General features: G+C 37.4%; 1 protein-coding gene and 1 pseudogene across 1 annotated transcript; one reads left to right on the top strand and one right to left on the bottom strand.

Annotated features, from left to right (window-relative positions):
• LOC145776957 (uncharacterized) overlaps positions 1–21,672 on the top strand; it is an 868,661-nt pseudogene that overhangs the window by 629,798 nt on the left and 217,191 nt on the right.
• Positions 14,687–17,107, bottom strand: LOC145777226 (AFG1-like ATPase). The gene has a single exon (XM_082588552.1). The coding sequence runs from the start codon at positions 17,021–17,023 to the stop codon at positions 15,479–15,481; it is 1,545 nt and encodes a 514-aa protein (XP_082444678.1). The 5' UTR covers positions 17,024–17,107; the 3' UTR covers positions 14,687–15,478.

The following is a 21,672-nucleotide window of genomic DNA, read 5'->3' as shown; positions in this document are numbered from 1 at the left end:
CACCTGCTTGTTAAGCACAAAATCGTCCGGTCCCAGGTGGGCTTGATAAGCGGGGACTACTAGCCTCTCGCTTAGATGAGAAGCTATCAAAGCACCAGCGTTCAACACCAAGGTTTGTTGAGTTTACAATAATCAAATTAAGTTAGACTATGTCGTAGGCCTACCCAGAACACAGCAAACCAATACGTTGCTTCCGTATTTCTACGCTCACCTTCACAACGAAAGGAACGGCTTCTGACGCTGTAAAGTATAATTGAGATTGCGACGTAACAAACAATCAACACCGCAATGCAGCTCACAACCACTGAAGCAATTCTCAAGCTTGCATTGTTATGAAGAAACAAATTAGAGTGCTCTAAACTTGTTGAGTTATTTGCAGCAACAACATTATAAGGTATGGTTGTCATTTTACAATGTAATAGTAGCCTACATGACCTGAAAAATGTCAAAGTTTTTTGTAAGGAGTCAGTGTTAGTCTTATTTCAAGCCAATGAAATGCTCTTCAGCTCTGGTTGGCTATTTAAAAAAAGCATATTTCATTACCGTTTTTGAGCAAATGAAAGAACATTACGTTATTAAAAAACGTTCTTTCTTTAAGCTTTTCTAACCCAAAAGTTTTATCAATGTGAATCAATTTTAGCACATTGAACAAGGTACGTAGGCTACTGAACAAATCCTTGTAAGTCTGTTGTACTTGCGCAATTCTATTCACTAAGCCAACCACTGTATTTCTGCACGAACTTCATATTTACTTGTGCCATTTCCATGATTGGGGCACGCTATTCGCATCTATTTATTCTATTTTTATCCGTCTTTTTCTTTCATGCCACTAAATATGGTGTTCAAAATTCACAACTTTAAACATAGGCAAAGTTAGGCATGGGGCAAATGACTAAGTGTCTGATTAAAGAGATTACTGCGGTTTCTGCAATAAGACGCTTTGGAAGTAATTGCCACTGGCGAAACGTGGAATTGCGAAATAACCGAATGAAATCACACCACTGACCTCTTGAAACTAAATACTTTTAGCAAAATTACAAGGTCAAAGAATTGACTACGGATGACAAGAGGTAACAGACAGGACAAGAGTTAGATGCTCTTTTGTGATAACAGCTAAAAATTGAAGCAAGGTCAAGTGTAAGGTTTGAAAAAGGCTGTTGGTGTAGGCCACATATGTAGCCTAAATATCTTTTCAGGTGTAAAGCAGATAATAGTTTGAACAACTGAGGAAATCTTTTAAACTCAGTGAATAACCGAGAAAAACAAGTCATAATTTTTTTTCACTAAGTAGTGCATTCATCATATTGTAGTTTTTATCGAAACCATTTCGGTTTGGCCGATAAAACATATATACAGTATATAAAACCTCGCACTAAAATATATTATTTACCATCTTTTTACTATAATTGATGTACAGCAAAGTATTTTGCTACCTACACGTGTAGGTAACAATAGATGTACAGTATGTTTGGCACGTTAATGATATAAACCAAAATTAAAAGCAGTTTGTTTGCGGAATGTCTTGCAATCCCCTAATGAGAGTGGCTTTGTGATGTAAAAGTAACCTGTTTTTTCTTCGAAAAAAGACTTTGATTTGATTTATGTTTTACTGTAAAATACACAGTAAAAGAATCGCTTTTTCTAACGCGAAAACCATGCAATATTTTACTGTAGTTACGTTTCAAACCGGAAGTTTGCGTAAGGTACTTTGGTAAAGTCCCGAATTTCAAGTAACATGTATTTGTGATATAGAGATACACTTATTTCACGAAACAGCAAAAAAAAGTGAGTATTTAAATGATGTTTTCAGAACAAAACAAGTTTCATCAATCAATAAATGACTCTTATATCTTGCTGTTAGCAAACATGGATAAAATTTGTATGAAGAAGAATTATATCATTGATTAATAACCAAATTAAAGTTGTTGTTGGAACGGTTTGAGCAGCTTCGAAATAATTTTCAGCTAGTCAAGCAAAAATCATATCACAGAGATACAATTACAAAGTAATCAATAAGTTGAGTCATGGTTGAGCGATGTCTAATTATAAAATATTTATTTCTAGCTGCAACTTTTTGTGGCTAAGAGCTTGAAATATCCAATCTATTCATAGAAGTTATAGTTTTCTTTCAGCTTATTCAGGGGTCACCAAACTTCGGCCCGCGGGCCTGAACCGGCCCGCAAACTGATTTCCGGCCCGCCACGTGCTGCGGAAATAACAGCTGCACTATATAACTTACTGTCAAGAAAAAAAGTTACCCAACTTTTTCTAAAGTACTGACGTTGCTGTTGAGCTACACGCAACCTGCTAATAATTTTTCCATATTGTTTCTTCTTATGTTTCTTTTATCATTAGGCCACCACAAATGGGGACAGTCAAGGCCAAATTTGGAAAGATGTAATGTTTTTTCTAGAGTACAATGCCCTGCAGTGTTTCACAGCAGGAAATAACTTTTCCAGCAACCTTTCGATTTTCATCACCACTTTGCTATTCCACCGCTGACTTTGTTATTTATTGTGCTCATTTCAAGTCAATGGAGATTCTAAATAGTTGTATATCTTTTCGCAATTTACATCCGGCCCGCAGCTGTTAATCTCGCAGCAATCCGGCCCTCAGAGAAAAAGTTTAGTGACCCCTGGGCCTTATATCGTTTGAACTACTGTAATTATCTGATATTGTCAGTCATGATGTGCGTTTGTTCCCACATTTTGTCAATCCCACACGAGCGAAATCTTTTGAACTCTAGAATGGAGTACCGTTGACAGAGAGGGTACGGGATACCTTTGGATTCCACCCTGACATCATTTTAGGGACCGGAATTCTTTCCAGGGGCCTGTTAACGAAAAAGGCGTAGCCTATTCTTTAAAATACCTCTCGTTTTCTTTAGAGTGGTCTTGTTTGGGTGGACCAGACTCTCATTTGTGCCAGCCCAAATTATCCACTCAGTATCCCTGTTACCACTTGCTGTATACACGAGTTCAAATAAAATAACTAATGATCATGGTAATATAGGCCTTGCTCTTGCTGTTTGCCCTGAATGTTCGAAAGTAGCCAAGGAAGCTGAATCATGTTACATTGTGCCTGTGGCGTAAGCTACCTGGCTTAAATATAAGTATTATCGTCCTATCAATCCAAAAAATGGAAGGAATTTCCTGATCTAACCCCGGATCTAACCATGTAAAGAAGTTAGTTATCATTACTGGGCAGAACGCAGGATCAACGCAGCTTTTACTAACAGTTTCATTTGCTATCTCAAACGTTGATAAAGCGGTGTCTTAAACTCAGTTTCGTATGCAGTTAACTCCCGGAAGATATCATTAACTCCAGGATAAATAAGCAATTTCTTCGTAATTGACTGTCCAATAGGATTATAGTCAATTAGACGAATGCCATTTTTTCTGTCCAAAATTGTTTCTATAGTTTTTTACTATCCTTATGACTGCACTTTTTCCTAGAGTAGGCTACTTTTCAAATCTCGATCAACAAAAAATATTTAGTCGTCATTTAAATTTTAATCTTTATAAAAAAAAAGTCTCTTTATCTATGTCAAATCGACTGATAACCTTATAATAAAAAAATACCGTATAAAAATACATTGAACTCCGTTTAACTGGACTGAATCCACACTAAACCTACATCGCCCCGTTTAGTTGGATGCTTACAGTAAAAAAAACTCCAATCAAATATTGTAGTTAAAGTGGATAAAACAGCCTGATTGTACTTGAAGTATGAACAAACGAAAGCCATTAAATCAAGTGTGACCATGTTGTTAAAATTAAAGCTACCATATTTTCATGGTAGTTACAGCATAAGTTTAAAGTGATTTTAATCCAAAAAACACCTCAATGCTGAACTTGCAGATCATCATAACCGGGCAGTTGGTAAGTTTATTGCAAAAGCAATTCCTCAAGTTTGCATAAAAAAACTATTTCAATCAAACTCACTGACCTAAAAGCAATTAAGCGAACAACCTATCAGGTGTTCAGACGTCCACCATGCTGTTAGATACGCAATACTGGCCAATACATCTGTTCTTTGCTAAATTATGCATTCATAATGATGTTTGCTAATCCTTTGTTTCTACGTAGATCCTTTGCTATTCTCTCCACTCAAATAATGAAGTAAATCCGTACAAATTGGCAGATATTAGCCATAATTAACATCTGTCTTTCAACCGATTTTTCACGTCGCATTATACCAATAGTTCAACAAAGAGGTTTCTACAAAAGAGGTTGATGCATCATGCATGTGAGCTAGCCTATTTATTTAATATTATTATTTATTTGCGTCAGACAAAGCTGCCCATATCCAAAACAAAACAACGAAATAATACAAACACTGCAAATGTACAAAGGTCAAAGAGAGCCACTTTGGATGTCGTCAGTTTAAGAGCTCACTAAATATCTACTGTTACAAATTTACATAATACTTATATATATAAAACTCAACTTGAAAATCTCTACTTTGTAATGTTGTAATTTCCATGAAGTTAATCTCAAACTACAATAAAAATGGTACGGTCGTGAGTCCAACAGGTTATTATTTTTGTATGGTTTGATTTGAATTTATACCCTCGGACTGAGAAAATCCCTGAAAGGTGATTCCGGTGACAGTTTGGCATACTTGTAGGTTGCAGCCAAGAGGTTTTGAACCACTGACCCAGGACCAGTCAACAAGGTTGACAGAATAAGGTTTTCCGCTTGTTGTTAAAGTGTTAGGCTTTATTGTATAGTGATGATTGACTTTATAGTTCCAGAACTACTGCAGCACTTAAACTGGAGGATCCAAGCCAAAGTTCCTATCACAAGATCAACAGTTTCGGATCAAGTTCCAGCAAAAATAAAATCCTGATTAGCCCCTGTTTTACTTTTTTGAGAATTTACTTTTTAACTACCAGAAAGTAAACAATTTGATCCCAGCTGAAATCTAGACCCATGTAGTAAACTGTTTAAATCCGTTTGGAATTACTCTTAAACTGTTGTAAGCTATGTTGATTTCTATTTTTGATGCAGCTATCTGCAACTCCAACTTCCACATTTCCGAAGTTTGGAATAGTGAATGAATAGAAGTCGCGAGACCAGTCCTATTCACGTCCTTCCCAATATCAATGCTCCACCAGGAGCAGAACAAACTCGGAAAGAATGGGTAAAGCTCAATCGCTTGCGAACTGCAACATCTTCCAATGAAGCCTCGCCGACTCACCATTTTGTTCATGTGGCTCGGATTTTCAGACTACACATCACATTCTCTACCAATGTCCTGTATATCGACCCAAGGATAGACATGTTGACTTAACAACGCTCGATGAACACACAATCCATTGGCTGCAGCGCCTGGATATAACAACGTGACCTGCGGCGACCTCAAACGCAAGAAGAAAAATTACAGGCCCACTTGAGCTATATATTCGTATTATCAAACCGTAATTTCAAATGCCTATCAGCTCGTGCTAAAATGATTTGCTGTAATGCTGCTCCTTTTAATATTGAAACAGCAAAATTAAAACAAATGTTCTATAATAATGGTTATTTAAAATTGGACTTTGAAAAAATATTGAATCTCTTTATCGCCGCCAATTCCAACCAAACAGAAAAAGTTGAAAATGAGTTAAACGTGAGAATCATTGCTTGTTCACTCCGTTTGTGGAAAAAGAATCTAAAACGTTTGCTCGTAAAATCGGACACTTTATGAAAAGTAAATTTGATATGGACGTTTTTCCTATTTACAAAACTTTCAAAATTAGTTCGTATTTTCAATAAGCCCTAGACGCCTTCGCCTCTCTGCTTAAATGTCGTATGCAGTGTTACGTGTCCGTGTAATTCGGCATTAACATACATCGGGATGAGCACCAGCCATTTGACCACGGGAGTACGGGAGCATCTGATTCTGAACGTTAAAGACTTAAAAAAAGTGCCATCAAAGAGCATACAGTATTATGGAATGTTCTTTTTGCGCAGATCCAAAATTCTCTGTACTGACTCATTTAAAACTTTACTCAAACGCTACAAACCAAATTTAAACAAACAATTCTCCTCAATATTTACTAGATGTTTTACGTATCCCGTGGTGCAAATTCTTTTGCAGTTACGTAGTTGCCTTTTCTAAATGTAATTTGTTTTTTCCGTCTGTCTGTTTTTCACACAATTGCTTTTAATCGCTGCGTATTTCTTGATGCTTATAGTCAGTTAGCTAGTTACCTTCAAGAAGTTGAAATTTATTGCATTTTTATAAATATTTTTAGATTCCTGATGAGGGCTTAGCCTAAGTTAAACCGAAACGTTCGACTGTTAAAACTATTTGTAAATATGTAAAATATATTGTTGTAATGCTCAACCCTGTGGTATTGTTGTGTCTTGCTTGTCTTTGATAGAAGAAAGAAAACTCTCTTCCGAAACTATAAATTGATGAAGAAAACTCTGAAGACAATGACACCACAAAAAAGCTTGCCGCAGGATTACCGAGAAAAAGCCATGTCATGCGACACATGTCACAAGAGCATTTTCGTATAGGCTATAGACATTAGTAAGCTTTATAAACCATATGGCGAAGCAAAGTCACCAGCATCCATAATGAGGGTAACACCAGATTAGACTGAGTAATTTATAAAAAAAATAAGTTAAAAACATGTGTCTTAACATGAACTCATCTATTGCTGTTTAATTGAATTCTGCACTTATTTTCTGGTAGAACAAAATCTATCTCCCTTTATTTCTAATTTAGAACTCGCATCGCTACGTAGACTAAAAAGATACTGAAACAAATTTGGTGAAATTGCATTGATTTTTTCACTAAAGCTTTGCCTCCAAATTGAAACATTAATTCGGTAGAAAAATATACTCTGATTTGAGTTAAGCTGTTAAACGGCAGATTAGAATTGGCCGAGATGCAATCATTCTATTAAATGTGTTATCCAAACAATGCAAGTTTATTGCATATATACGCTAACATTTTGCAGTCATTCATGGCTTATGTTGCGTGTGAGACAGCACTTGTCAATTACCTCAAGCAGAGTAGGTTAACCTACTTGCTTGTTTAAAATCATTTGTTACAGCTAAATTTAGTTTCCAAGTATGACAAAGCAATTTCATCTGACTTTGCTCAAACCCTCCATTCAAAAATGAGTTTTGAAAAACGCACATCTCATTAAAAAACATTATTCAATAATAATTTTTGACTAAGATTGAAGCTGTTTTCATTTTTTTTAAATAATTTTACTTCAATTAATTTATTTGCTGATTTTATTGTTTTGCACTTTTACATTGCATGAATCATCATCATCATCATCATTATGTGCCGTCTCCGAACCGAAGGTTGCCTGCCAATTGCTTCCACACGTCACGTTCTTCGGCTACTCTTTTTGCTTCTCCTATCAAGTCAGCTCACTGTTTTATATTATCCCAAAGTTTGCCTTCTTATTTTCCTGCACCTCTTTCCTTCCACCATATTTTCAATAACCAATTGATCCAGCTGTCCTGCCGATCCTCTCAACTTACTGTATGTCCCGCGAATTTCATCTCTTGTTTTGCTAAGTCGTTTGCCCATATACTTCCATCAAATTCTTTTCCTAATTGCTACGTTTGTAATGTGTTTTTTTACACGATAATTTTAATATTCTTTTGTAGCACCATAGTTGAAAAGCATTAGTTTTTTTGTGAATTTCTTTGTTGTAGGCCCAGCTTTCACTTCCATAAGACATAACTAGTTTGATATAACAAGATAATAGTCTGTTTGCAAATCTATATCTTTTCTTAAAAATTTATTACATTTCCAAAATGACACTTTTACTTGACCGATTCTTCTTCTTACATCATTGGTGCATCTTCCATCTTGTGATGTGGAACCCTGGATATGTGTATTATAGTAACCTGTTCCAATTGTTCACCTTCCTGTTTAATTTTGATTTCTTTATTTTCATTGCTTTTGTCTACCAACATTGTCTTTCATTTCTTTAAATTTATAGTTTCATTCCCTACTTTTGAACAAATAATTTGCATGAATAGATCGAGTAATTGTAACGGATGTTTCTTGTGCGTTTTTTTTGTACGTCAAGTTCAAGTTATCAAACGTTAACATGCATGTCTGGGGAAAGTTTTGAAAGTGTATAGGTTATAAACAAGCAATGCTAAGCTACAAAAGTCTTTACTGTAACAATAAAAATTAAATTCGAATGATTTAACTTTTTTTACAGCCAGCAAATCAGTTCTTTATTTACATTATTACAACATCTGCAAATGCTGCAAAAAACGTAAAAATAAATGATTTGCTATCTGGTTGGCTTTCGATTTGCGACGATTTTCTTCGTTACATATTGCTAAGCCTATTATATATTCTTAGATACTTTATAATAGTTTTTAAAATATAGTCCCACCAATGCAGAGATTTACTGTACATTATTTGCATACAAGGTTTTCTACAGACTAAAAGTGGAAAATAGTGCTACTCCAGAAATAACAAATACCCAATTTCACACTGATCAACATGACTCGATACTTCGTCGAATTATCACAGCTGCAATAGCCATTTTTCTGCAGACCACGTCACAAGAATATGGTCCGCAAACATTTATCTTAGACACGAGTTTAAATTGCTGTTAAAGATAAAGCACCGCTAATACTCTTAGCTAGCAATCTATAAATAAAAGTGACAGCTTGTACAAATGTTCAATAAAATGAACATTGAACTTAATGGAAATCAATATATGTAATGAACATTGAACAAAGCCAAAACTTTCACGGTAGGTAACATCAAGTCCACCTCAAAAAGTGACGGTTAAGGCCAGTGGCGTAGCCAACCTAAAATGTTTAGAGGCCAAATATTTTGACTTTAAGCGATTAATAACGCACATAACGACAAAATTGCTTTGTTAGCAAGTTAATTTAATAATTTGAAAGTTGAGTTGCTAGCTTTTCAGCACAAAATCCACTTTTTCAAACATGTTTTTATCTAAAACAAGAAATTTTATTGTTTTGTTAGTTTAACCAGGCATTCCAACCATTTTGCTCCTAAGATTGAACTTGAGAACCGAAGAAACAAAGATATCGGCAGGGAGTTCATCGGGGCTTCCCCCAGAAATTTCTGACAAATTGTAGTCCAAACGGTATTTTGGTTTAGCTGCTCTTTGTGTATTTTTGGTCATGTGGTTATATTGACAATAATCATCAAAGCTAGATTTCTGTAGAAATCGGAATTAAAAGATATTTGCTCCTATAGGCCTAGACTTTTTCTTTTCTTTCCTCAAACAGAACTAAACGGAACGTAGCCTAGCCTATAGATAAGCTTATTTAATTTAACTAAAATGTAAATTTGTTAAACTAAATTCCGAAATTGGTTGAACTAAATATTGCACAACAAAATAAACCAATCAATCAATCCACTCTGAAACTTTTGTGAAAAATGAAACTCCAATCCTCTTCATTTTGTGAAAATCTGGCAAACTCCGGCCTCCAGTAGCGTTGACAGAGGGTAGCCTACTTTTGAACCGAGCCTGGAAACCACAGCGTATTCTTTGGGTGCAGTACGTTTTTTCTTATAAATACAGTAGGCCTATTTTGATTTGGGGCTTAAGGATCTCATTGGTACCGGGCCCAAAATATCCTCCCAACCTCAAAACTGTCACTTTATTCCATTTCCTATAGATTCAAGTCCATGCTCATTTTTAGAAAAGAACAAGACCGCGAAGTTGCTACTTTAAACTGTATTATATACCAAAATCTCGACATAAACTGTACCAACATTCCTATCAGTAGCCTAGGCTAATTTGCATCAATCAGAAATTTCTAAATTTGTCATTAAATTTACAAATGTGCTATTACTTAGGCTACCTGGCTACTTTGAACCTTACTTTCAGGAAATTACTGAAGTAGGCTACATTGCCATGGCACGAGAGCTTCTAAAAAAATAACTTTCACTTACATAGTGTCAGCTCAAGAAAAGGTCAAGGCAGTTTGAAATTCTTATAGGCTCTATAAACTATGGAATGATCTACCTTCAGTAAGAGTCGAGGCTACGAGTATAAAAACTTTCACCAAAAACTTAAAATGTATCATATGAATAAATTTTGTCTGTGATTGTTTTTATAGTCACAACCATAGGGAATGGGATGGAAGACAGATTTTGGGATGGAAGATCTTGATGTTGGGATGGAAGACAATCTTCCATCCTTATACCCTGGTCACAACATCGAGAACTGTTTCGGATTGAGCATTGTTGCTCGCCTACTACTCACGAACTGTGCTACGTAGCCTACTACTTATTAACAGCGGTCCTCTTATTAACTGTATTCAAGTCGGCCTATAAACTGACTGATTGTCTTAGAATATGAAGTTATAAGCTACGATTAGGCCTACTTTTAGTGCCTTTGCTTCTTCCTTTATGCAAGCAGTTTAACAGTTGTTGTTTTTGCATAGGTGCTTTCTTACTACTTTTGTAGGGCATGACATTTTTTGACATTTCAATAAAACCACAAGAATTCACTTGACTGTCGCAGTAGTAAACAACTTTTTGTTTACATTTTTACGGAACTTAAGCATGTCTTGTTTCAACGTATAGGCAATGCCGATAAGCAGCTGACTCGATGACTTCGTTGCTTCCTGTCTGTTATGCAATCTATATGATTATGGTGGTTTTTTATTCGCATTATTTATATTTGTACCGTAGATAGCCTACTATTCTCGCAATAGACGAAATAAAAGGTTTTCTCCTTTTATCTACAGCCACAGGCACAAGATATAGGCTACGCGCGAGGAATGGCCAGACAAACATTTTGAGAATAAAAAAGTCGAAGTTTTTAAGAAAATTGTTAACTCATTGTCAGTGGAGAGCACAAATGTTTGTTATATGGATAAAGACTAGTGATTCCCCGAAATCTACAAAGACTAGTTCTTGAATTATTGCATTTTGGCATGAAAAAGATGAAGCAACTCGTCCGTAATGGGATCTATTGGCCCAGCCTAGATTCAGACATACAAGAACAAAGCAAACAGCGATCGAATTTGCGCGAAGTTCCAGAATAAATCTTCTAAAATGAACAACCACCCGTCGATGATGTCCGAAAAACCATGGAATCGGATACACGCAGATCACGCAATACAGCTCATGGGTAGAAACTGGCAGTGATCGTTGACGCCTACTCCAAATACCCGCATTTTTATCGATACACAACTAGTTGTGTATCGACAAATACCGCCATAAAACTACCAGAAGCTTCATTTACTCACTTTGGATACCCGCACAGCCTGGTAACGAATAATGCAGCTAGACTACTTTCGTGTCGAGTGATTTTCAGCAATGGTGTAAGCAGTGCCGGTCTTTGGGGTGTGCAAACCGTGCGATCGCACAGGGCCCGCAAATTAGGGGGCCCGCAATTTACTCAGAAAATGCAGTAATTTTTGTCATTGCCAATGGAAAAAAATTCAATTCGATTCACAAGCAAGTACCGGTATACTAGAAGTCAGTTGCGGCTTTAGGAATTACAGTAGCAACAAGAAAACATCGAGACTCAGCTTTATTTCCGAAAAATGGCAAAGAAAACATGATATCCTTTTTCTATGCCACCGGACAGCACCATTTTACAGTTAATATTCATACCCAAATTATGTTGAACATGCGCTCAGAATACACTAAATTCAAAGTAATTTTTCAAAAACTTTCTGGGGGAAGCCCCCCAAACTCCACTCCGCTGGGTGTCGCCTTCGGCGAACACGCCGTCAGGCTTCGGCCGCCGGGCGTCAACCCCCCCCCCTTTCAAAATACTTAGCTACGCTACTGAATTGGATCATTGTCATTGGGGCCCGCAAAGCACATTCCGCACACGGCCCGAAATACCCTAAGACCGGCACTGGTGTAAGGAAAGAGGAATTGCCCACTTTACCATCCTGCTAATAACGGTGCCGCTGAAAGACTCGTTCAAACAAGCTCTGCGAAAGTTCATTCTTTCACCAAAAGCCGTTCTGCATTAATTTTTGATGCAGAACAAGCGTATGCCACAACGTGTGGATATTCTCCGAGTGAACTGCTCACTGGACGCCAGATCAGAACGAAACTGACGTCCCACTGCCACTACCATCGCCTGATGATGGAAGCTCGCCGAACATCGAAGACAGTAGAAAAAAATAAAAACCCTTATAAAAAAGACATAAACGTTTACGCTCTTGTGTGTGATCAAGCACAAAGCAGCAAACCTCGTTGGGTTCCAGCGGTCGCTATCAAATATTAGAAATCCGTACGATTAAGGTGCGAGTAGGCTACGTAGTGGGCACATATGGCGCAGACACGTTGACCAGCTCCGTCTACGATTCGACAGTAAATCTCAGCCGTTGGTTGGAGCCTATTTGGGTGATGAGGTTGACAGTGGCATGACGAGTTCCCAGAATTCGAATCGGCCTAAAAGAGTTATCAAAACCAGGGTACCATATAATGTGTGGAATCGTTTTGTATCATCATTGTTATTTTATGTGTAGGGGAAGGTGGGGTAAAGTGGAATACCTAAGGGTTAATTCAGTACAGTTCACTGATTTTGCCAAAAAAATTAACTTTTTTTATTTGAGCGTTAACTCTAACATATTTCGACAATTTTTAAAGTGCACTTTTGATGACTGCCAGCTTTTTTATATAAATTTTTTTAATTTTAAAATTACCTCCAATAGTCCACTTTACCCCACATATGTGGGGTAAACTGGACCGTGGTAAGTTTTGAGAAAATTCCGTAATTTTTTTCCACCCAATCAAATTATTTACAACTAGCATCATTAGCGAAGACATTATGAAACTTCACAACTGCAGTTCATAAGTCCATTACGAATCAAACTTTGAAGAATTTTTTTAAAAACGGAGTTCACAGATAAAGTTGTCATCCTCTTCATTGCAACCAGCGCAGGCTTCATACGCCCACAGGATGTCCTTTGGTGATAACGGGGCATTCTGAAAAACAAGAATATAACTAAGTTAAGAACCAGCTTGTCTACTCGATCATGATTGGTGGTATATTCCGCCCCGTTAGCTCAGTGGTTACGAGCCCGGCTCAAGATTACGCGGCGCTGGTTCGACTCTCGGGATGTGCGCTTAAGCAACGCATTTTTGTTTTTGTTTTGTTTTATTATCTTTATCCTGCATTGCGGGAAAGCGGACTTGAGCGCTATGCATCGGTGTATGCCATCCGACATACACCTGACCCACGCTGCAGCCGACGACAATGTCTGTTTCCGGTTGTCTACTCTATTTATGACTTAAATTTGGTACTACCCATTACTCGAAATCGATTACTGGGTAGAGGCAATTATCGTTAAGTTTCTTGCCCAGAGAAACAACAGCAAGTGCGGGTGGCTGGAGTCGAACATACAGGCTCTCGACTGCGAGCCCAACGCGCTAACCACTCGGCCACTGCTGTCGACAATTTCAGGACTGCTCTCCATTTAGCGGCACTTAATGGATGGAATAATTTCAGGCAACAACACCTCAGCAATCGGAAACTTCACTCAGCCAATCTCGGTAACCGGCCCTGCATCAAGAGCCTCTACAAGTGTGCGAAACTACCAGAAATAGCCTATCAAGGCTTTGTCAGTCCGAGGATAAAGATTCTTGAGTGCTAATTAGGCCTACACAGCTGTTGTGTAAAATAAGCTACAAGATTATAAGTAACACAGCACCTAATTCGGTCAAGAAATCATAAACAAGCAAAAATATTTATGACGGGGTAAAGTGGATCACCACTGGTCTACATTACCCCACCTCTACATTACTACTAATTTAACTGTTGGTCAAATTTAGGCTAGTCAGCAACAAGAGTGAATCTACGTAATGCGTACGTGATATAGTGAGGCTCATTTTTATTATTCAAAAAAACTTCTACCTTATGTACATAAGATACAATTTAATTAAGATACATTACTAATACATGATACTTATGTAATTAAGATACAATTTCAGTTACCATACATACCTTTCAATAGATCAGAGGGTGCCAAAAGTAATTTCCGCGCTTTTTTGTGTCTTCTAAACCATGAAGAATGGCGTGTGCAGCTACTTTTCGTCATGCTTCACTAAACTTAATGGTATCCGCACAATAGTGAAACTTTAATAGCAAAAAAAGGCGGGGTTCCACTTTACCCCGTTGGTCCGCTTTACCCCACCTTCCCCTACCTCCTCAAACGTATGTGTTACAACTTTGATTCATGTACGTTCATATTTTACGTGGGGGGTGTTATGGTGTTCAAGAAACCTTGCTCGTCTGCTCGAGTAGAGGTTAATATTCATTTGTGTTATTGCCTTATTGTATAGTCTGATTGATTTACAAATGAAACAAAACTAGTTATTCTTATTAGTTTTCAAACTGAGAAAGCTTATTGTAGCTTTAGTTATTTTGTTGTAAAAACACAACAGTGTTCATTATAATTTCTTAGCTTCTTGCAAAAACGTTTTATATTGTTACGATTCTATTATAGTTATACCTAATTGTTATGCGTGATCCATAATCTGTCTATTAATTAAAGCTATCGTTCTGCAGCAACAAATCATCTTCGTCATGCCTAAACGGACAGGAGACAAAGTGAACTAGCGCCAAAATATTTCCAAGACAAAGGAGAAAGTCAATCTAGCATACGCCAAAACGCCCACTCAAGTTTCAACAAAGTATTTGCTTCACAAGCACAGCTATATACCTCTTATAACACAGTGAAGTAAACGAGACGTGCAGTGTTCTTTATTTCCTAAACATTTCACCAGGCATAAATTAAATTTTCCTATAAACTTAAGACATAAAAGCAATAAAACCAAACGTAAAGTGAAGCCTCATTGCTGCGTTTGCTCGATATAACGTCGACAGAACACGACAAACACAACCCATATGAACTCCATTTCGACAAGTTCGATCTCATTTAAAAGTGTACAAAAGAGCATAAAACTGACAGCAATTACTCAAGTCATTGCAAATAAATAGTTTACTCTCAACCGAAAATATGAATATTGCCTCCATAAAAATTTCTGATCCACATCAGAACACTTTTCTAACTTTCTATTTCAAGTAAAATAGCAGGTACTGTACTGTATCCGCCTTGCAAAGCACCGAACGTTGGTGTAGTATAGATATTTCCATGGGCGATCTTGCGTGAAACACCAACACTTGTTAACAAAACATGGCATTGTTTTGAAAATTTAAATGAAATAAGTCCAGTGTGAGTCTACTTCGCAATCGATGAAGCTAACCACAGTAGCCTTGAACATAACACAAAAGGCTATTGGAACATCATAGGATCCCCTCATGAAGTGACAGCGCGGTTATTCTGCATGAAGGGGGAATAAAATTAACTTTTGCATCATAAAGGGGAAACGAACAGCAAAAAGAAAACGGGGCATAAAATATTTCAAAAGAGCCCATAAAATTGTTTGCAAATATACTCGTTGCGAGTAAGCAATAGTTGAATTCGAACAGTAATACAGTAAAACAAATATAAATTAACTTAACAAACCAAGACAAGAATTAGCGTCAAGTCACAGGTTTTGTTTCTCTTTGTTTAAGTCGCCGAGCAACATCTTTTTTCCAATAGTCTATGGTTTGCATCTCATTGAGCCGAGAGAGAGCCCGCTGAAATGCAAACTCTTCTTCTTCTCCAGAGAAAACATTGAGATTCCACGAATCCTCGGATTGATCCAACTGCAGATCATCTAAGACAATCGATCCTTGTTGCATCACGTGTTTCTTTTCCTCATCAGTGGCTTTTGCAAATAAATTCCCGGCTCTTTCTTCAGCGGATATTATAAGGCCAACTTTAGAATCATACAACGTATCTACCAAAGAAATAAACCGTCTTGCTTCGGTCTTTCGAAATATATTCATTCGAGGAACATTTCTTAATAAAATGATATCAAATTCCTTACACAATTCTATATAATCGGCTGCACCAACAGGTTGCATACACAGCTCTTCAAAAGTGAAATCAGCCACTCGACCAACACATTTAGGCACTACTAGATCACGTCCTAAAATTCTTAACGTTTTAGAAACTGGATTTGGATCGATTGAAGCTGCAGCATCCTGCTCAACATAGAACTTGAAAATATCGTCCATCCTGGATTCAATTTCAGGTTCAGAAGACAACAGATATACTTGTCCGTCGTACGGCAAGCCGGCCATTCTGTAGTCCGTACTAGAATCAATAGGATAGGCTTTGCAGTGCTTTTTCAGAACCCCAATAAATGGAACAAAGTTACTTCTCTGCAGGCCTCCTTTGTACAAATCATCTGGAGGTCTGTTGCTAGTAGCAACCATTATCACTCCATTTTCAAACAGCGCAGTAAACAAACGCTTAAGAATCATAGCATCTGCAATGTCTGTTACTTGAAACTCATCAAAGCACAACAAAGAAACCTCATCACTGATTTGTTTTGCAACTGGGCCAATAGGATCATACGGCTTTGGCTTAGTACCATAATGCTTAGGAATTGACTGTTTGATTTGGTGGATTTTAGCATGAACATTAAGCATGAAAGAATTAAAATGTATTCTTTGTTTTTTCTTGACATTAACAGCATAATAAAACATGTCCATGAGCATGGTTTTTCCAGTGCCCACATTTCCATACAAATATAATCCTTCTATATATTTTTTCTCTTTGGTTGCAAGTAGACTTTTGAACCAGCCTCCAGTCATAGGCTGTGCATCATAACTGTCTAATGCCTGATGCAAAGATTGTAACACATCTACCACAGCTTGTTGTCTGCTATCAGGATGAAGAACACCTGCTTTCACTAAGGCATGGTATATCTTTCTTGGACATCTTTCTAGGTTGTTTGTTGTTATAAATTCGTCAATGTTGCTGATGTCCTTTTCATGGGCATCATTTGAATACTGAGCACTCAATAAAATTCTGCAGGTTTTGAAGAGCAATTTTTGCTCGATTTGTTTTGTGTAACCTCTGTAAGCACAGCCATTCAGAGCAAAGTTTTGAGTAGAGCTTTTGAAATGTGCAAGCTGCATGTAGTGTTGTGACCGAGATAAAACATTTGAAATAATTTTCATTTTCAGAGCCATTCATATGTCAGTATGTCACATATCTTCCACACTAGCATAAATCTGTATCTTTTTTATTTCTATTAAAAACAGATTTGCATTACAATAAAATCTGCAATGTAATATTGGCAATTTACATTTTATTAAATATACAGCCACAAGGCTAACATGGATGTACGACATGAAATATCTGAAGCAAAAATCAATAAAATAAATGACATGATTTCAACTTAAATAACATGATACATTTCATTGCTTATGCTTAATTGCTTATACAGTATTATATATTGACATATATATGGAGCAAAAACGTGGACACTCACAAAACAAAAAAAATGGCAGCAGCACAAAGAACTTGTAAAGAATAATATTACACATAAATAGGAAAGGTATGACTAAAAATGAACTTATCAAAACCAAACCACACATAAATCAAACATGTCATTAAAACAGCAACAAATCTGAAGTAGCAATGGGCGGGACATGTAGCAAGAATGACAGTCAATAGATGGGCCATAATAGTCACAGAATGAACACCTACAGATGTAAAAAGATCTAGAGACCAAAAAGAAGGTGGCCGAATGACATCGAAGAAAATATTGGTATCAGCCAGATGAGAACAGCGAAAGACAGATGATGTGAAAACAATGTGAAGACCATAAGCCAGCAGTGACACGACTGGTTGTTGATGTTATAACATTTTTTTATTACTTTTTTCAGGAGAAATAATTGAGACATTAAATGTCTTACCAATAGTAAAAAAATTTCAAAAATGCGAAACCTTTGCATTTCTTTTATAGTTTTTTCACAGAAAGGTTTTTCATCTATGCAAGTGCCATATTTTTATTGCAATTTTCTTACTCTTTCCAAAGATATATAATATTTAGGGTTTTCTACATACTTAGCACATTTCTGGTTTAATTTATGAAGGATTATGAATTTAATATTCTATTAGAAGTGTCCCCTTAAGAGACAGGTCTCAAACTGCTCTGAGGACCAAATGAATACAGCATGCTGTCTGCATGTTTGAGACCCTTGCCTTAAACCAATACACTTCAAAAAAAGTCAAAAAATTGTCAAAAATTTGGCTTAAAAAAAGCCCATCCGGTAACCCTGTTTAATGCTATAAACCAGAGTGATCTCAGCTGTTGCCAACCTTTTAAATTTTAAGAACCACTAAAAGCATAATTTTAAATTTGACGCAGTACTAATACGAATTCAGAACAAACAAAAAAACAGAGTAAATCCTTCATATCACTTAAAACGAGCTTGAAGTCACTACCACTTCAATTTCCTGATTATCATCATTTTATGGTAATAATAGTAATACTAAACTCACAAATCGCAATGCAAAACAATATCAACCAACCAAGATGAGTGGAGTCACATATTTTCGACTTTAATCCTGCTTTCTAAAAATAGACAGTGAATCTGATCCGACAGTTGCACTTAACAACTTCTCTTTCAAGGCAATAGGCTACCAACATGGCTGATTTAATTAAAAATTACCTAAACACTATTGAAGGTTGGAATTACCCATGTTGATTGATTGAATCTTTATCCTTGGATTGAGAAAGCTTATTTGAGTACAAAATCCTGGCTGTTTTGCATACTGTACCGGGGTACTTGTAAAGGCTTTGAACCACTGAAACAGGCCCAGTCACCACGTTTGAAAGATTAAAGTTTCCACTTGTTAAAGTTTTGTTGTTTGTACACTATTCTATCCACTAGGTGTCACCGAATAAAGAGCAGTTCTTAAAATATGTTGCTCAAGAACACAAACCGAGAGTCGAACCAGTGTTGCTTCATCTGATAGTTTCTTTGTTTGCAAAGTCAACTACCGTATTTTACGGACCATAAGGCGCACCGGACTATAAGGCGCACTGTCAATAAATTGCTTTGATTAGTTTTTTGTTCATACATAAGGCGCACCGGACTATAAGGCGCACCGGACCATAAGGCGCACCGGACCATGTATAATAGTATATCGGTACTGGTTTTGAGTGTAGGCAATAAAGCACTACCGCACTTGATCCATACATAAGGCGCATCGGACCATAAGGCGCACGATCAATTTATGAGGAAAAAAAAGAATTTAAAGTGCGCCTTATGGTCCGTAAAATACGGTAATTGAGTAATCCGAGTGGACCTGTTCTGCCGTACCTGAATCCTAATAATGATCATGTTATGGTTTATTTATTATTCGCTCTACTACTGCTAAAGTCTTTTGCTGACAGAGCTCATGTTGAATTTTATATCAGTTTTACTATGTGACCAGATTATTAACTGACTCATGCTCAGTGCTGGATGCAACCTAATTCGTACCATGAACAATTCGTACTGTCAGTACTATTCGTACTGTCAGTTCGTACCTTGAGAAGATCTAGAGAAAAAAATAAAAAAAGCCGAAGTCGCTGATCGCAGTTTCCGCAAACATTTTAAAATTTTCCGCAAACAAACAAAAACTCTTAGGATCATTACCAGAAATTTTAAAATGTTTGCGGAAACTCCAATCAACCCTAACCCTTTTAAAATGTTTGCGAAAACTCCGATCAACCCTAACCACTAACTCTTTTAAAATGTTTGCGGAAACTGCGATCAGCGACTTCGGCAAACTGTTAGGATCATTATCGGAAATTTCAAAATGTTTGCGGAAACTGCGAAAAAACGAAAACTGCGATCAGCGACTTTGGCTTTGTTCTATTTTTTTCTCTCGATCTTTTCAGTTTGTTTGTTTGCGGAAACACCCTAACCCTTTTAAAATGTTTGCGGAAACTCCGATCAACCCTTACTATAACCCTTTTAAAATGTTTGCAGAAACTGCGATCAGCAACTTTGGCAAACTCTAGGATCATTACCGGAAATTTAAAAATGTTTGCAGAAACTGCAGAAAAACGGAAACTGCGATCAGCAATGTTCTATTTTTTTCGGCAGTGGCTATTTGACCGGCGCCGGTCTTTGAATCTGAAACACTATTTGACCGGTCATAACGCCACTATACAGGCACCTTTTTCTTTCAAAGCAAAAGACGAGAAGCGCGTACATAAGTTCTAAATTCGACAATTTTATTCAACTCGCTCCATGGCGTGTGCGATACTTCGCCGGCTCCTATTCTAGAGGGAATGAGTTCGATACTATCCGGAAGCGTTCCTTTTTTTTTAACTAAATTTTGACTCGAAGTGCATTTTTGTAGTCAATTTTTAATTTGAGTTGCATTACATTTACATACCATTACTATGTTTTTAAAAGAAGCATTGTATATAACTAACTTGTTGACAGAGGTGGGCAGTAGCGCGCTACTGTTGTAGCGGCGCTACTTTTTTGGTAAAAGTAGCGGTAGCGGCGCTACTTTTTAGTTGGAGTAGCGGCTGCAGTAGCGGCGCTATTTTTATTCCAAAGTAGCGGTAGCGGGAGAGGCGCTACTTTTTTTCAGTCGCACTCCAGCTACCGCTACTTTTTAATTAAAATTTTAAAAAAATGCTTGTTTTTTTGCAATACTGGCGTGGTTAAGCAGCTATATAGCCTAATCGGCTTGGTTGCAAGTTTCGGTCTTTTCTAGCTGACGTCAACTTCTTCGGCGAATATCTCCGTGTGATGAAGTCTATCTGCCAGGCTTTAGACATTCTACAGGGCGAGTCCAAGGCATATTAAGCTACGGAGTCTTGCTTCCAACCATCACAATTTGCGGGAAGAAGTTGACCGAGATCATTGATCTTGTGACCTGTGAGGAATTGAGAGTGAAAGTCCTTGAAGGGGTGAAGAAACGATTCAACAAGTGCTTCAACAACATGAAATGCGTTATGGCATCATGTCTTCATCTCTCCTTCAAGACGTCGTGGCTACAATTTCTGCACTACGTTTCCACGGATGATGCTGACGCACTGCGAGAAAAAGTCAAGACAGATGTAATTCGACTGTTGCGGGAGACATCAAGCCTGGTTGATACCGAGAAGAATGACACCAACACCAGTCATGACTCCGAGGATGTAGGCTATTTTTTGGAGCGTTTGCGCCATCCCGTGAAACGTCGGTGTAGAAAGAAGCAACAATTGTGGACGCCTTTTTTTTCGGACAAGAGCAAGTCCTTGAGCTTTTCGAATACCGAGTTAAAACATCTGTTCATTAAATACAACACCCCCATTTCTTCCAGTGCTGCGATAGAGAGACTTTTCTCTGTTGGAAGAGATATGCTTAAGCAAAAGCGGGCAGGACTTAGTGACTCTCATTTTAAAATGCTCGTGTTTTTGAAAGATGCGCAACAATAAATTTCCCTTAGAATGTTTTTCTATAACGATGTCAAAATGATAGCGTAAACGAATGATAACATTCGTTTTCAAGGTCATTTTTGCGTCCATATAGGGACTTGAGTGTTTCCTAGTGTCATTTTAGACAAAAGTAGCGGTAGCGCGCGCTACTTTGGCCCGAGTAGCGGTAGCGGGTAGCGCGCTACTTTTGTAAATTGGTAGCGGGTAGCGGTATCGCGCGCTACTTTAAAAGTAGCGGGTGCCCACCTCTGCTTGTTGAGAGCAAAAATGTAATGCTTCATTCGGCAAACACGGTCACATCAATCAATCAATCATTTTATTTTTCGTCATTAACGCGTCCGGGACGAAAAAGATACTAACTACAAAAATCGATATAGACCTGCCAGCACGTTAATGAACGGGAAA

This window comes from Aplidium turbinatum, chromosome 9 (genome assembly GCF_918807975.1).
Source record: "Aplidium turbinatum chromosome 9, kaAplTurb1.1, whole genome shotgun sequence".
Lineage (NCBI taxonomy): Eukaryota > Metazoa > Chordata > Ascidiacea > Aplousobranchia > Polyclinidae > Aplidium > Aplidium turbinatum.
This window is presented reverse-complemented; position numbering and strand designations above follow the sequence as displayed.

Bases quoted from the DNA above. Each gene is read 5' to 3' on its own strand.
- LOC145777226 (XM_082588552.1), bottom strand. From the start codon at position 17,023: ATGGCTCTGAAAATGAAAATTATTTCAAATGTTTTATCTCGGTCACAA.